The sequence below is a fragment of the Rhinopithecus roxellana genome, chromosome 4 (genome assembly GCF_007565055.1).
Source record: "Rhinopithecus roxellana isolate Shanxi Qingling chromosome 4, ASM756505v1, whole genome shotgun sequence".
In the NCBI taxonomy this organism is placed as follows: Eukaryota; Metazoa; Chordata; class Mammalia; order Primates; family Cercopithecidae; genus Rhinopithecus; species Rhinopithecus roxellana.
In genome coordinates, this window is record NC_044552.1 from 177200149 (window position 1) to 177217909 (window position 17761).

General features: G+C 44.5%; 1 protein-coding gene and 1 pseudogene across 1 annotated transcript in view; one reads left to right on the forward strand and one right to left on the reverse strand.

The window, feature by feature from the left end:
- AKAP12 (A-kinase anchoring protein 12) overlaps positions 1-1969 on the reverse strand; it is a 123167-nt gene extending 121198 nt beyond the window's left edge. Inside the window, 2 exon segments of the mRNA XM_010383598.2 lie at positions 1287-1593; positions 1954-1969. Coding sequence (XP_010381900.2) covers positions 1287-1448 — 162 coding nt within the window. The 5' untranslated portion in view covers positions 1449-1593; positions 1954-1969.
- Positions 1970-16975: 15006 nt separating this feature from the next.
- LOC104678348 lies at positions 16976-17377 on the forward strand (annotated as a pseudogene).
- The last annotated feature ends 384 nt before the right edge of the window (positions 17378-17761 follow it).

Genomic DNA, 17761 nt, shown 5'->3' on the forward strand with positions numbered 1-17761 from the left:
CTCTTAGAAAATCTACATAGCAGAGGCAGTTAGTACTTAATATCTAGGGACCATGGATTTCACAAGTAGTTATGAATCAAAGACTGGAGGCAAAAACTATATTATTAAGAGCAGTCTCTCAGCCCAAATGAGACTAGGACAGCTAAGGAGGTCAAGGCAACTAGGTCATCGTTGTAGGTTCCTTTTTTTTTTTTCATATTGTAAACATCCACGCCTCCTGAGATAACTCACGTACTCTATCCTCAAATTTGACACATGGCAAATTTAACTATTAAGCATGGTTATCCACATCTTTCTACAAGTTATCACAAGGGTACCTTTGTGATACAAGGGTTATCACAAAACCAGTAGAGCAAAGCCTTGCTAATGAACACACGTGCTGGAAAACAGATCTAAAATATCACGACCAGAACAAGCCACAGTCTTGGCGGCTGTCCTGGCCCATAAGAAATATTACAGCCTTTAAGACTGAAGTCGATAAAATGCAGTCGTTTCAGCACTGCGTCCAGGGAAGAGTACCCGGAATGCTCGCTACACTCTGACCGCATCCTTCGAGAACTTCTAGCCACTCTAGTGTGTGTTTGGCCAACTGAGTCCGCAGGCAAAGCGCTGAGCAAACGCGAGGGCGCTGGCTGGTTTGCGAAACCTGTCATTCCTTTTGGAAACGCAGCGCCTGCCCAGGTTTTCCCTGGCTCCGAGCGAGCTACACACCAGGCTTTCTCTGCCTCGGGAAGGCGGCGTCTGCTCGGGCCGCTGCCGCAGGACTGGGTACCAAACCCGCTCGCTCCAGGCACCGCTGGCATCCAAGGCGGCACGCGGCGGGGAACCTGAGGGTGCCTGGGCTACCCGGCGGGCTCCACCACGCGTCCTGGCCTCACAGCCGACTTTCCGCATCTCCGAGCTTCGGAGGCCCGGCCCGGGGTCCATTCTCCACGGATCCCCCAGCGCAGCTCATCCGCCTCGGGCTGGATGGCTTCCACCGGAAGAGTGCGGAGAAAGGCTCAGTTGCCGTGGGCAGGGCGCGGATTTTATTACTGCGGATGGCGCAGTCGCCTCCCCTGGAGACCCGCGACAAAGACGCAAGCCCCCCGCCGCGCTCGCCGCTGCTCTGGCCCCGCCCCGGCGCAAAAGACCCTGAAAAGCCTCCAAAGAGGGGTTCGCGCTCCCGAGTTTGCAGATGGGGCTGGACGGGCCGGGAAGTTCTCTCGGCGGAAATCGGAGGAATCCTCCCACCTCCACCCCAAAGATCCCAGCCTCCCGGCGCAGGTGGCCCGGCGCGCCCATACCTTGGTGGCGGGGTCCGCGGCAGCGATGGCGGGGTCCCCGGTGGTGTCTGGCGCCGCCTCGGCCGAGGGGCCGCCGCCGCTGGGCTCTGGCTCAGCCGGCGTGGAGCTCCCCTCGGGCGGCTGCTCCGGGCTGCGCTGCTCGGTGGAGCTCCCGGCGCCCATGGCTCCTTCGCACTTCGCCCGCGCCCAGCCGCCGGGTTACGCCTTCCCCAAGCCGCAGGGACAGGGGCAAGAGCCAAAAGACGCGCGCCAGCGAGGTCCTAAGAGCGCCTTCCTTCGCCGCCAGCCTCCTACGAACGCGCCCAGCCTGCGAATGAAGGAGACGCGCTCGCCGCAAACTCCTTAAAAGAAAAGCGGAAAAAAAAAAAAGGGCCACCTCTTAGCCTCCGCCCCCCTCCTCCTGGTTTTTCCCTCGCTTCATCACATGAGCACAGCCCCAGACACGCCTTGCAGCAGCATCTGCCCCCAGGCTGCCGGGACCAGAGGCGCTGCGACCCGCCAGCCCAGGTCCAGGCAGCAGCCCACCGGGCCCTCGGGCGCCTCCCGTTTCTAACAGGGGGACGGGAGCTGCGGGGACGACCCAGGGCCTCAGAAGGCAAGAGAGCAGGGGAGCAAAAAGCCTGCCGGGGACACTGGATTCTCTGGGGTTTATTAAATGATGGATCACCCAAGGCAGGAGCTTCTGCTGCAGCCGACTTTCAGCTCGCCCAGGAGCGAGTCCGAGTCCCCATTTGCTTTCCTGCAGATTGTGTTTAACTCCAAACATTTGTTCCAGCCTCCTCCCCATTAGCAGGAGAAAGGCAAGCGCTCCCTGGCTCCTCCTGAGTCCAACCATATTTGGGCACCTCACGTGGCAAGAGCAGGGAACCGAGAGGTTAACGCAGTCAGGCCACGGATGAGGTGGGCCACGCAGGCCCACGCTCTCCTATCCTCCGGAACAAGTGATGTCAGGCGATGCCATCAGCAGTGCTAGCCGCCCCCCTCTCCCCGGGGAACGGGGGAAAAGAGGCTGTTACCGGAAATGTGCCTGTCCTTCTTTGAGGGCCTGTGCTGGAGGTTACGCATCCAGGCCACCTCTGGGCGATGCTGAGACATGACAGCATAGATCTGTTCCTTTGCCACCAGCCTTTCTCAAAAGATGAAGACTTGAAATAATATCAGTCCAAGTGGCTTGCATCCTTTCCTTTCCGACCCTTGAATGTAATATTTATTATATGAACATGGCAGCCAATCAGTAAGTATTTGAACTAAATTAAATTTGTAGCTGGATTGCTTGGAGCAAAGCATTAAGGCTTTGGGGCTGAAAAAAAAATTTATTCCAGTTGTAACCGACAACCGAGCGCCCCAGTTTTCACAAATACTTGTAATCTCCATTAGCAATGAAGAAACCATCCTGGTTAACACAGCGAGACCTTGTCTCTACAAAAAAATTAAAAAATTAGCCAGGCGCAGTGGTGCACCTGTAGTTCTAGCTACTCAGGAGGCTGGGGTGGAAGGATGACTTCAGCCCAGGAATTCGAGGCTGCAGTCAGCTATGATTGTGCCACTGCACTCCATCCTAGTCGACAGAGCAAGATTCTGTTTAAAAAAAAAAAAAAAAAAAAGAGGAAAAGAAGAAACTTTCGGAATCCTCACACTAAATTCCAGATAAATATCTCATACTCAGATTTAGTACAATTTTGTAGAAAGTTGGTGTAAGCGGTAGTTCAGCACCAGGATGTTTCATGCCTAATGAATTGCATGAATCGAATGGTACCCTAGGAACCATAGGTCAGTTACTCACCATCAAATTTGTTTCCTGAATTAATTTTTTTTTTCTTTTTTGAGACAAGGTCTTGCTGTGTTGCCCAGGCTGGTCTTGAAAAACTGGGCTCAAGTGATCCTCCTGCCTCGGCCTCTCAAAGTATTGGGATTATAGGCGTGAACCACCATGCTGGGCCTGTTTTCTGAATTAATTACTTTTATGTAAAAAAGGCCAATTTCCCTGGAGTTTATCCCTTAAGAAACAGTATATTTGCAAAATGCTGAGTTTTAGGAATTTATACACAGTCCCCCCATTTTGACTTAAATTTTGACTATTTAGGAAACATTAGAATTCTTATTCTGTGTCAGGCACTGTTCAATGCACTTCGCATAGTAACACCGTGGGATAGGCAGTATTATTCTCATTTTACCATTGGCAGGTGGGGGAGGAGTAGGTCCAGAGAAATTAAATTGTGTGCTTGAGGTTTCACACCCGGGAGATGGAAGAGCAGGGAGTCCAACTGGCATCTGCCTTCAGTTCCACACTTCACCACCGCATGGCACTCCTCTAATCAACTGTGTTCTCTCCTCTCAGGAGTGCTAGTGAAACGTGGCATTTGGACCTCACTTAGGATTTTAAGAGCAAAAAGCACTGTTGAAACCTACTTGAGGATGGGCACGGTGGCTCACGCCTGTAATCCCAGCACTTTTGGAGGCCCAGTTGGGTGGATCACCTGAGGACAGGAGTTCAAAACCAACCTGGGCAACATGGTGAAGCCTCATCTCTACTAAAAGTACAAAAATTAGCCAGGCATGGTGGCATGCGCCTTAATCCCAGCTACTCAGGAGGCTAAGACACGAGAATTGCTTGAACCCAGGAGGTGGAGTTTGCAGTGAGCTGAGATCATGCCATTGCACTCCAGCCTGGGTGACATAGAGAGACTCTGTCTCAAAAAAAAAAAAAAGAAGAAGAAGAAAAAAACCTATTTGAGAATGATTAACGTCAGCACGTTTGAAAATGTATCAGTAAGTAGCACAAATACTGTCAACATTTTCACATTGTGTGAGATTACATTTACTTGGTTCTTGGGAAATTCTTAGCAAAGGTTTTCACATCTACTAGCCTTCAAATTTTCAGAAAGGATTGCAAGGTCAAGCCAACAGTGTATAACCTACATGCTGAGGAATACATCAGCATCTGCTTAGATTAGCAGTTACTTGCTTTTTGTTTATTTTCCAGGCCAGGTAAATGTTCATATTCTTATTTGTAAAAAGTAAAATCATAGGACTAGGCGTGGTGGCTCACGCCTGTAATTCCAGCACTTTGGGAGGCCGAGGCGGGTGGATCCCGAGGTCAACAGATTGAGATCATCCTGGCCAACATCGTGAAATCAAGTCTCTATTAAAAGTACAAAAATTAGCCAGGTGTGGTGGCACGTGCCTGTAGTCCCAGCTACTCAGGAGGCTGAGGCAGGAGAATCACTCAAACCCGGGAGGCAGAGGTTGCAGTGAGCCAAGATCACGCCACTGAACCCCGGCCTAGCAACAGAGACTCCATCTAAAAAAAAAAGTAAAATCATATTTTAGGAGATGTGCACATTCTAGTACTCTCTATTCTCTCTGAAACAGCTCTGTGATAAGGGAGAATTAAGAATAACAAATTCACACAAGCACATACGTAACTACCTTTGGTTTCTGAAAATCCCTTCCATCTTACTTAGAGACTAGGGAGTTACTCTTTGTTTTTTTGGTTGTTTACAAAAGTGATTATGGTCAGGCCTGGTGGCTCACACCTGTAATCCCAGTACTTTGGGAGGTTGAAGTGGAAGGATTGCTTGACACCAGGGGTTCAAGACCAGCCTGGGTAACACAGTGAAACTCCCATCTCTACCAAAAATGAAAAAATTTAGCCAGGAGTGGTGGTGCATGCCTTTAGTCCCGGCTACTTGGGAGGCTGAGGCGAGAGGATCACTTGAGCCCAGGAGTTCCAGACTGCAGCCTGGATGACATAATGAGACCCTGTCTCAAAAAAAAAAAAAAAAAAAAAAAAAGAGAAAGAAAGAAAGAGAAGTGGTTATGTAATTAATTATCTCTAGCAATGAAATAGCCCAACCTTTTGGTATGCCACTTAGTGCTTCCGAATGTTACAAAGTTCGTTCTTTCGCTCTTTCTTTCTCTCTCTTTCTTTCTTTCTTTCTTTCTTTTCTTTCTTTCTTTCTTTCTTTCTTTCTTTCTTTCTTTCTTTCTTTCTTTCCTTCCTTCCTTCCTTCCTTCCTTCCGTCCATCCTTCCTTCCTTCCTTCCTTTCTTTCTCTCTCTCTTTCTCTTTCTTTCTTTCTCTCTCTCTGTCTTTCTCTTTCTTTCTCTCTCTCATTCTTTCTTTGTTTCTTTCAATAAATGTTTATCGAGTGCCTATTACATGCCAAGCACAAAGTTACCATTCTACTTTCCAAGGTTCTAAATCGAGTCACTGACATTTTCTTTTCTAGGGATTCCAAGATGCCTTCAGAATTGCTTGGATTGGCATCGGTGTGGAGGGGAGGCAGGTGTTCTCTATTTTTCACTTCTCAGTCCAAGGCTGTTGGTTCATTGTCTCACTAGCAGCTCAATTTTTCTCCAAATAGCAGGATGCAGGTGTCCCCACACATCCTCTCCCATGGGGTAGTCGTTGGTAGAGCTGTTTCCCTGAGAGGGTTAATTCTCTCATAAAAACAGTTTGAGATTTCTCAAAAACAAATACACGCTGCCTGTGTAGCAGGCTGAACCTGTACTTCGCACACATACTTCTCCAGAAAGATGGGTCACGTGATATTTAACAATAAAATGTGGAGTCATAGTTGAGCACTTTGTGCATGCACCAAAACATTTTCAAATATAACATTAAAAGAATTCACAAATGTCAAACATTTTACAACTGAGTTCAGACACCCTCTTCAAACTGCAAAAATAATTATAATTATTAAAACAGTTTAAAATTTACCGTTAACTCTACCCTAAAGATTCATTCTCTAGTTACAGAGCCTTCGCTGAGACTGGCAACTCCTCACCTTCACCTTTGAAACTGCTTCTCTCTTAATTATGATTTCTTTGTTTTCCCTGGATAAAAAGCCTACTTCTTGCTGAACCAATTGTTCCCACAGAGATATCCAGTCATCTAAGAACTTGATTCCTGCTCTCCTATCTTGTGCTTGTGTGAATTTGTTATTCTTAATACTCCCTTATCACAGAGCTGTTTCAAGCAGAATAGAGAGTACTGGAATATCGACGTCTCTTAAAATATTATTTTACTTTTTACAGATAAAAATATTAACATTTACATGTCCTGGAAAATAAACAAATAACCAATACTAATGTTATTATCCTCTGGAGAATTCTATGGAAGAAACTGTGAGTAAATTATTTGAATTTTACTTTCTATGTGAGGATTTGAGATGGATTATTTTAGAGCATTAATTATAATTTGCTAATTATAAACTAGAAGAATTATCAGTTTTATTCAATTCATGAGTACTTAATAATTAAAATTCATATGGAAGCTACAGAAAATGTTCAATTTACAGATGAAGTTTAAAGCTCAGTCATTTGTAGTTATACATCACATATATATATATATAGGCAAACGCTATCCTTGTAGCTCTTAAGGAATTTATTGCTTTGGAGTTAAGTATAAAGCCAGCTATTTAGATCTCAGTTTCATTTACCAAGGTTTAAGATTGGCGCCTGACTCAAATTCAGGATTACTCTAAAGTAACAAAGGAGGGACTGGAACCAAGATAGAGTAAATGATGTGTCCAATATGGAGAAAGAATTTCTCAGGATGCATTATTAGAAGATACCAGAAGGTATGTGGAAGGTATCTACTTTCCAGGGTAGATCAAATGGCTGTAATCCTCACAATTTCAAATCCCTTCTACAAAGGACCCTATACGTATCCAACATTTAAAAATGCATATTTTCACATATTAATTCAATAAACTTTCACTGAGTTGAGTGCCAGACAAAATGTAGAGGACTTTTCAAAGTTGAAAACTTTGCTTCAATAAGTCAACATTGCTTACTCAAAACAAAGCTATTATACAATGTATTATACGATGTGAACTGTAGATTTTATGTTCCTCTACCAACTTAAATCCCTTTGTGGCGGGGCGTCGTGGCTCACGCCTATAATCCCAGCACTTTGGGAGGCCGAGGCAGGTGGATCATCTGAGGTCTGGAGTTTAAGACCAGCCTGGCCAACATGGTGACACCCCATCTCTACTTAAAAAGTATACGAAAATTAGCCAAGCGTGGTGGCATGTGCCTGTAATCCCAGCTACTCGGGAAGCTGAGGCAGGAGGTGGGAGAATCGCTTGAACCTGGGAGATGGAGGTTGCAGTGAGCCAAGATCGCGCCACTGCACTCCAGCCTGGGCGACAGAGGAAGACTCTGTCTCAAAAAAAAAAAAAAAGATTAGGCTGTGAATTGATAAACATCTCAACTAGCAATACACAAAGGAAAGGTGGATAACCTGATCTAATGTTTATTTTGTATTCCTTTAAGTTAGCTTGCTAAATGCTTTTAAAATCATAACAATAGCAATAAACCTATGTACATATGCCCAAATGATTTTTGACAAAGGCTCGAAAGTATTCACATGAAGATGTCATTAGTAAATAAATAAATAAATAAATAAACAAATAAATAAGTAAATGTATTTTTTAAAAAGACAAAGGTGCAAAAGTAATTCAATGGTGGATGACAGCCTTTCAACAGATGGTGCTGAAGAAATTGGACATTCATAGGCAAAAAATTAACTTTGACTTATGTCACACACCTGACAAAATAATTAACTAAAAATGAATCACAGACTTACATGTAAAACATAAAACTAAAACTTTTAGAAAAGACAGGAGAAAATCTTAGGGAGCTAAGGCTAAGCAGGATAGTTCTTAGACTTGATACAAAAAGCATGATCCATAAGAGGAAAAACTAGAAATTGGGCTTCACCAAAATTTAAAACTTTTGTCCTACATAAGACCCTGTTGAGAAGATGAAAAGAAAAGCTACAGATTGGGAGAAAATGTTTGCAAACCACATATCCCACAAGGGACTAGTATCTAAATATAGAAAGAATTCTTAAAACTCAGCAGTAAAAAAACAAGTAAACAAACAAACAAAAAATCACTGAGAACACAGGTGAAAGACGAAGCAACATTTTATCAAAGAGGATCCACAGGTGGCAAATAAATGAAATTGTGTGCAATTTGGGAAAAGCAAATTAAAACCACAGTGAGATATCACTACACAATGATGTCTTAGGGTGTCTAAAATGAAAAAAATAGTGACAACGCCAAATGCTGATGAGGCTGCAGAGAAACTGGATCACTCATACATTGCTGGTGGGAATGTAATATGGCATAGTCACTCTGGAAGACAGTAGCAGCTTCTTTTTTTTTTTTTTTTTTTTTTTAACCTGAGTCTCGCTCTATCGTCCAGGCTGGAGTATGGTGGCGCAATCTCGGCTCACTGCAACCTCCACCTCCTGGGTTCAAGTGATTCTCGTGCCTCAGCCTCCCAAGCAGCTGGGATTACAGGCACATATCATGCCCAGCTAATTTTTGTATTTTTACTAGAGACAGGGTTTCACCATGTTGACCAGTCTGGTCTCGATCTCCTAACCTTAAGTGATCTGCCTGCATCGGCCTCCCAAAGTGCTGGGATTACAGGCGTGAGCCACCATGCCTAGCCAGCAGTTTCTTAAAATACTAAACAAGCCAAAAAAACAAAAAAGACAAGAAACATACAACTACCATGCCATATAGCCTTACAAGTACACTCCTGGAGCTTCATGTAACAACTTGTACATGAATGTTTATACCAGCTTTACTTGAAATAGCCCCAAAATGGAAAACCTAGATGCTCTTCAACATGTTGGTTAAACAAACTGGTCTGCCCATACCGTGAAATACTAGTCAACAATAAAAAGAAACAAACTATTAATACATGCAACAAAACCTGCATGAATCGCCAGAGAATTCTGTGGAAAGAAACCTGCCAATCCTCAAAGGTTACATACAAATGATCCCATTTATATGACAGACTTTAAATGGCAAAATTACAGAAATGAAGAGGTCAGTAGTAGCTAAGGGTTAAAGAAGGGTAGAGGGAGAGGGATTTTTATGGGGTGGGAATGTTCTGTTCCCTCACTGTATCAATGTCAATATCTTGGTTGTGATATTGTACTATATTTTTGCAAGATGTTACTATTGGGGAAAACCAGGTGACGGGTATACAGGATCTCTCTGTATTATTTCTCACAACTGCATGGTAATCCACAATTAACTCAAAATGAAAATTTTAATTTCTGAAAAAAAAAGATACAATATGTATTTTCAGATGGGCTAAAATAAAGGTCCAAGGTACCTGTTTATGTTAAACTTACAGCCTCCTTTACTTTCCAGTATCTTTGAAATACCCTTTTAATATTAAAATAAGCCAAGATAGAGATCAACACAATATTAATAGGTTGGTGTTTTGTTTTGCTTGTAAGCGTGTTAACTCTGATACAATCAGACTTGATAAAATACAGAAACAATAGACTTCCTGACTCTGCAGTGCTTTGTACAAAGCTCCTTTCACTCCTCGGCTTCATCTTGCCAATGAAGAAGTACTGGACACACCTATAATCTTCCTGGCTAATATCATTTCCAAATGCTCCTACAAGAGTCTCTCACCTCTCTGTTTCTGTCCTCACCAATGTGTAGCCTAGATTTAGTTTGTAAAGTGCGTGTTGGGATCTAATGGATCATGAAGATGTGTTCAGAGTCAGATAAAGGAAAAAAGGGCCAGGTGCGTGGCTCACGCCTGTAATCCCAGCACTTTGGGAGGCTGAGGCGGGTGGATCACCAGAGGTCAGGAGTTCGAGACCAGCCTGACCAATATGGTGAAACCCCATTTCTACTAAAAATACAAAAATTAGCCGAGTGTGGTGGCGCACACCTGTACTCCCAGCTACTTGGGAGACTGGGGCAGGAGAATCACTTGAAGCCAGAGGTGGAGGTTGCAGTGAGCTGAGATCACACCATGCCACTGCACTCCAGCCTGGGCAACGAGAGCGAGACTCTATCTCAAAAACAAAAACAAAAGCAAACAAACAAACAAAAAACAAAACACACGCACACAAAGAAAATAAAAGAAAAAAGGGATGACTTTGGGGTTTTAAATGTTCATTTTCTACAGTAAATTTAATTTCAATTTGAACAAAATTGAGCATGGTTCATACCTGCTGAATTTAGAAAATCCGTATCATTCTTATGGACTGTATTTAATAACAACTATTATATATTTACTTTCCTGTAAACATTTGCAACACTCAAGGTAATACAGCAAGACACTCTCCAAGATTAACACATAAGTAAACTTTTTTTCTGTTTAGAGATAGGGTCTCACTATGTAGCCCAGGCTGGTCTTGAACTCCTGGGCTCAAGCAATCCTCCTGCCTCAGCCTCCTAATATAAGCATTCTATAATTATATTTTTAAAAAGCTTCAATAATGATTAAAGCTCTCAGCACATAGTGTTCACCAACATTAGAAGCTATTTTTTTCTTCTTTTTCTTTTTTAGAGGCAAGGTCTCACTGGGTTTCACCCAGGCTGGAGTACAGTAGTGTGATCACAGCTCATTGCAACCTTGACTTCCTAGGCTCAAATGATCCTCCCCACTCAGCCTCCTGAGTAGATGAGACTACAGGAGTGCACCATCACACCTAGCTAATTTTTTTCATTTTTGTAGAGACACGGTCTCCCTATGTTGCCCAGGCTGGTCTCAAACTCCTGGCCTCAAGCAGTCCTCCCACCTCAACCTCTCAAAGCTCAGGGTTTAGAGGCATAAGCCACCATACCTGTCCAGAAGCTGATTTTTTTTTTTTTTTTTTTTGAGATGATGCCTGACTCTAGCCCCCCCCGCCCCAGTCTGGAGTGCAGTGGTGTGATCTTGGCTCAATGCAACCTCTGCCTCCCAGGTTCAGGTAATTCTCCTGCCTCAGCCACCTGAGCAGCTAGAATTACAGGTACATGCCACCAAGTCCGGCTAATTTTTGTATTTTTAGTAGCGACGGGGTTTTACCATGTTGGCCTGGCTGGTCTCGAACTCCTGACCTCTATGAGATCCTTTGAGATCTATGAGATGGGCTTGCTTTGAAAAAAGTAGCAATTAAGTTGAAGAATAATCTCCCCCCGTTCTAACACTGTTTTTCTCAGTACAAGTTACAAGAGCAACTTCCTTTACTTCTTTATCTTAGAGACAGAGTCTTGCTCTGTCACCCAGGCTAGAGTGCAGTGGCACATTTATGGCTCACTGCAGCCTCAACCTCCCGGACTCAACGGACCCTCCTGCCTCAGCCTCCCCAGTAGCTGGGACTACAGGCCCGTGCCACCATACCATGCCTGCCTTGGCCTCCCAAAGTGCTGAGATTACAGGCGTGAGCCACTGCACCCGACCCAGAAGCTGACTGTTGAGCAGAATGAGACTCGAGTGCAGTGGAGCTAGTCCTAGCCCCAAATATGTCCATATGGGAGGAATTTCGATCTCCAACACTTCATTGTATTCAAGAAAAATGGTTTCTAGACACTTTGGAGATATGCAGAGAATTCCATCTTGGCCCCTGTCCTATGTAACGGTATGCCTAAATTTGGTGTCAGGGAGAAGAGGTAAGAGGATATAAAATGTTTCTGTATACTTCTCCTCCAGACTTTCAGAGATTTAAGGGCTTTAAATATCTCATTCTCCAGTCTAGGGAGGAAGACACTGTGGACTTTCTCCACTAATGATAAGAACTGGCTGAAAGAGCTGATTCACCATTCGTTCCTAGCTTCATGGTTTCTTTGAGATCTATGAGATGGGCTTTGTTTGAAAAAACTAGCAATTAAGTTGAAGAATAATTTCCCCCCGTTCTAACACTGTTTTTCTCAGCACAAGTTGCAAGAGCAACTTCCTTTATTTCTTTATTTTAGAGACAGAGTCTTGCTCTGTCACCCAGGCTAGAGTGCAGTGGTTTCAATCTCCTGACCTCGTGATCCGCATGCCCAGCTAATTTTTTGTAGAGACGGAGTTTGCCATGTTGCCCAGGCTGGTCTCGAACTCCTGGGCTTAAGGGATCTGCCTGCCTTGGGCCTTGCAAAGTGATGGGGTTATAGGCCTGAGCCACTGAGCTCAGCCTAGAGCAAGTTTCTTTAAGTATATTGTCATCCAAAACCTTAAAACCATGTAGATAATTAAGTGGGAGTCTCTTCCCTCCCACCCAAACCATAGTTTGGATTCTGGAAATTGTTTGGAGCAGGTAAAAATGTTTGGGCTTGGCTCTCATTTGAGTTCTTTCTTAAAGCTGCAAACGTTTCAGCCACTGCCCATATACTACTTATTTGTCATATATTCGTCATGTGAGCTGCTGATTTTCCCACCCTTTCCAGACACCCCACTCCTGCTCCCTTCTCATCCATTCCCCGCCGTTCCTCTGGAGGCTGGGAATCTCGGCATAATGGAGGCAGTTTGCTGTGGGGAAACTTGCCCCAGGGCTTCATTGGTCTTCCTGGAGCCTCTAGCAGCCTAAGTATTGTGTCCCGGAACCCCTAGACCCTTGGGGAAACTGGCACAGTTATTCATCCCTTTGTGGGGTGGGGGTGAGGGTGTTAGAGAGCAGGAGGGGCTTGCCTGGGACAGGTCCCAAGAACAATGAAATTACTCTCTTGATAAATTGGATGTATTTTATTTATTTTTATTTATTTATTTTGAGACGGAGTCTCTCTCTGTCACCCAGACTGGAGTGCAGTGTCGCGATATCGGCTCACTGCAAGCTCCGCCTCCTGGGTTCAGGCCATTCTCCTGCCTCATCCTCCTGAGTAGCTGGGACTACAGGCGCCTGCAACCACGCCCGGCAAATTTTTTGTTATTTTTAGTAGAGACAGGGTTTCACCGTGTTAGCCAGCATGGTCTCAATCTCCTGACCTCGTGATCCGCCCGCCTCACGCCCCGGCCTGGACGTATTTTAAACCAGTGCATTGTCTTTTTTGTTTTGTTTGTTTTGGTGGGGCAAGATAGGAAAACAAATCCGTGTAATTTAAGCCAGATAGGGTGGTGCACGCCTGTAGTAGTCCTAGCTGCTCCATGGCTGAGGCAGGAAGATTGCTTGAGCCCTGGAGTTCAAGACCAGCCTGAACAGCATAGTTACTGAGAGGGGTCCAGATCCAGACTCCAAGAGAGGATTCTGGGACCTTGCACAAGAAAGAATTTGGGGTGAGTCCATATCGGAAAGTGAAAGCAAAGGAATAAAAGAAAGGCTACTCTACAGACAGAGCAGCAGCATGGGCTCCCATTGGCTACGTTATTTCTTGATTATCTGCTTAACAAGGAGTGGATTATTCATGCGTTTTTCTGGGAAAGATGTGGGCAATTCCAGGAACTGAGGGTCCCTCCCCTTTTAGACATATAGGGTAGCTTCCTGACTTTGCCCTGGCGTTTGTAAGCTGTCATGGTGCTGGTGGGAGTGTCTATTAGCATGCTAATGAATTATAATTAACATATAATGAGCAGTGAGGACAACCAGAGGTCACTTTCATCGCCATCTTGGTTTTGACCAGCTTCTTTACCACAACCTGTTTTATTAGCAAGGTCTTTGTGACTTGTACCTTGTGCCAACCTCCTGTCTCATCCTGTGACTTAGAATGCCTAACCTCCTGGGAATGCAGCCCATTAGAGCTCAGCCTTATTTTACCCAGCTCCTATTTAAATTGGAGTTGCTCTGATTCGAACACCTCTGACAGCACAGTGAAACCCTGTCTCTACAAAAAAAAAAAAAGCCGAAAGTAGTGGTCCACATCTGTAGTTCCAGCTACTGGGGAGGCTGATGCGGGAGGATCCCTTGAGCCTGAGAGGTTGAGGCTGCAGTGAGCCGTGATAGCACCACTGCACTCCAGCCTGGTTAACAGAAGGAGACTCTGTCTTATAAAAAAACACAGCAAAAACAAACAAACAAACAAACAAAAACAATAACAACAACAATGAAAACCCAGCATTAAACAATGTGATCTATCTCACTGGTCACTGTGGAATCAAAAGCTTCCACCAATTCAAAGTGAGAGTGTTGTCTGTGAATCAACAGCTGATGAACAAGAGATGAGATCAATTAACATGACAGCCTTAGCCACTTGGGGAACCTATTTTCTAGAGGACAAATTGAAGAAAACAGGAATTACAACCCATTCATCTGTCCTTAGGACCTGGAAAATGAGGAGAACTATTTATCTTGAAAATAATAATTGGGTATGATCATTAAAACCCCCTTAATTCAGATTCTCTCTTCTGGTTGAACTCCAAGCCTATCATGATTTCCCATGAACGCAAGAACTCTGAGACTGAGATTCTCCAGAATTTTCCATAAGCAACAATTCTAAGTCATGACAAAGGTGCTGCACATAGGGCCATGCGCAACCAGCAGGCTCTCAGAGAACTCTTGAGGTGGAAATGAAAACAGGTAACTTCCATCTATATGTGTTTCATCTCATTCTATTTTAATTACTAATTTGAGTACAGTCTGTACTGGGTAAGATAGTTAGGTCAATGAAGGGCCACATATATGATGGTGGTCCCATAAGATTATAATGGAGCTGAGAAATTCCTATTGCCTGGTGATGTAGGAGCCATTGTCACACATTACTCACGTGTCTGCGGTGATGCTGGTGTAAACACACCTACTGTGCTGCCGGTCATGTAAAAGTCTAGTACAGGCCGGGTGCAGTGGCTCATGCCTGTAATCCTAGAACTTTGGGAGGCTGAGGAGCTCAGGAGTTCGAGACCAGCCTGGGCAACATGGCAAAAACCCATCTCTACCAAAAAAAAATATATATATATACTTTCTTTTTTGAGGCGGAGTCTCGCTCTGCAATGGCGCAATCTCGGCTCACTGCAACCTCTGCCTCCTGGGTTCAAGTGATTCTCATGCCTCAGCCTCCCAAGTAGCTGGGATTACAGGCGACTACCACCACACCTGGCCACTTTTTGTATTTTTAGTAGATATGCGGTATCACCATTTTGGCCAGGCAGGTCTTGAACTCCTGACCTCAGGTGATCCACTCGCCTTGGCCTCCTAAAGTGCTGGAATTACAGGTGTGAGCCACAGTACCTGGCCCCAGTATTTTTATATTTACTCATTTATAGCATATTCTTCCTATTAATCCACAACTTTGAGCGTTAGTGCTATGAAGTAAATGCTATGTGTCATATTTTGCCAGGGTCGGACTGTGTTCCCAACCCTGGTATCACTTTTGAGGTTAAAGACTTGGGCTACCACCTTGGATCCTCCATCTCATCTCTCAGTCTGAGGAAAGCAGGCTGCCATCTTGTAAGCCATCCAGTGGAGAGGCCTGTGTGGTAAGAGGCTGAAGCCTCCTGCCCCAGCGAGTTGAGAACCAATACCTACCAACAACTAGGACAGTGAACTTGGAAGTAAAGTCCAGTGTCTAATGAGCCTTGAGATGACAGCCCCTGGCCAACAGCTTAAATGCAATCTGGTGAGAGTCCCTGAGTCAGGACTAGCTAAGCCATTTCTGGGTTCCTGATCTTCACAAAATGTGAAATAATAAGTATTTGGGGGTTTTGGTTTTTAAAAAAAAATGCTTTGTGTTTGTGTTTAAAGGATGAATAAATTACATGTAAATTTGCAACTCTAGAGATTTTCAGATGTTTTATAAAGAGGACTGTGGTAGATTCTTCTTGACTTTAGCAAATACAAATTCTCAGTGGTTACTGCTCCTATCTGAGCTGAGGCCTTGGTGTTTTTCATGTCCCAGTTTGGCTGAAGCCCTATTCTGCGAGGCTGCTGCACCACTAGGTTTCCGAATAGGATCAGCATCGAGCTCTCAGAGGCAGGTGTATGAGTAGAAAATGAGTTCATTAAACGGCAGGCAGAGTTACAGAATAATTTCACAATGAAGACAGTGCTACGAGGAGAACAGAGTGACCACAGAGGCAGAATCAGCTATAATCATCTCATCTACAAATAAAAAAAACAAGAGGTACTCAACCAAAAACAACTGAAATTGAACTGTGGGTGCAATGGCCTTTTTTTCATGCTTGGGGCTGAGAGGCTCCAGAATTTTACACAATGACACTAAAACATTACCTAACTTCAGACCTAATAGTTCTGAATGAAAATGTCAAGTTACTTTTTGGAGTGGCAAATTATATGTACATTTAAATGTCGAAGTTTAATATAGGATAGTCTTTGGCTGGGCACAGTGGTTGACGCCTGTAATCCCAGCACTGTGGGAGGCGGAGGTAGGTGGATCACCTGAGGTCAGGAGTTCGAGACCAGCCTGGCCAACATGGTGAAACCCCATCTCTACTAAAACTACAAAAATTAGCCAGGCATAGTGGCGGGCCCCTGTAATCCCAGCTACTTGGGAGGCTGAGGCAGGAGAATCACTTGAACCTGGGAGGCGGAGTTGGAGTGAATCAAGACCGTACCATTGAACTCCAATCCGGGGTGACAAGAGTAAAACTCTGTCAAAAAAAAAAAAAAAAAAAAAAAAAAAGAATAGTTGTTGGATCTGAAAGATGTTTCCCTAGAGGCTCAAGAGACTTTTGCATCAGAAACAGAGAAAGGTAAATAACCCAGTTGTGGAAAGAATGACTTTGCAAGGGAGGCCGAAGAGAAGTTTCCAGTTAATACCACTTAGAGGGAACGTCGAAGCAGTAACTAAAGTCAATGCAGTAACTAAAGTCAACATTGTTAAAGTCAATATTTGTAAAAGACACAATAGGTTGGCTTGACAATGGTAAGAGTAAGTCTTTCAGATCTAGGCAGAAATTTTTAACATGCTAGGAATTTGAGGCTCTTTCCCAGCCGCCGCCGAGTTGTGCGGAGGCGGAGGCTTGGGTGTGTTCAAGATACGGCTTCACCTGTAACCCACCACCATGGCCGAGGAAGGCATTGCTGCTGGAGGTGTAAGGGACATTAATACTGCTTTACAAGAGGTGCTGAAGACCGCCCTCATCCACGATGGCCTCGCACGTGGAGTTCGCGAAGCTGCTGAAGCCTTAGACAAGTGCCAAGCCCATCTTTGTGTGCTTGCACCCAACTGTGATGAGCCTATGTATGCCAAGTCGTGGAGGCCCTTTGCCCTGAACACCAAATCAACCGAATTAAGGTTGATGACAACAAGAAACTAGGGGAATGGGTAGGTCTCTTTAAATTGACAGAGAAGGGAAACGAAACCCTGTAAAGTGGTTGGTTGCAGTTGTATAGTAGTTAAGGACTATGGCAAGGAGTCTCAGGCCAAAGATGTCATCGAAGAGTACTTCAAATGCAAGAAATGAGGAAATAAATCTTTGGCTCATATACACACAAAAAAAAGAATTTGAGGGGCCACACATTTTTCGAACTTCTGAGGCCCCATCATTTCACTGAAGTAAATGCTTTGGCCAGGCACAGTGGCTCACGCCTGTAATCCCAGCACTTTGGGAGGCCAAGGCAGGTGGATCAACTGAGGTCAGGAGCTTGAGATCAGCCTGGTCAACATGGTGAAACCCTGTTCTTTACTAAAAATACAGAAATTAGCCAGACTTGGTGATGCACACCTGTAGTCTCAGCTACTTTGGAGGCTGAGGCAGGATAATTGCTTGAACCCAGGAGGCGGAAGCTGCAGTGAGCTGAGACCATGGCACTGCACTCTAGCCTGGGTGACAACAAGACTCTGTCTC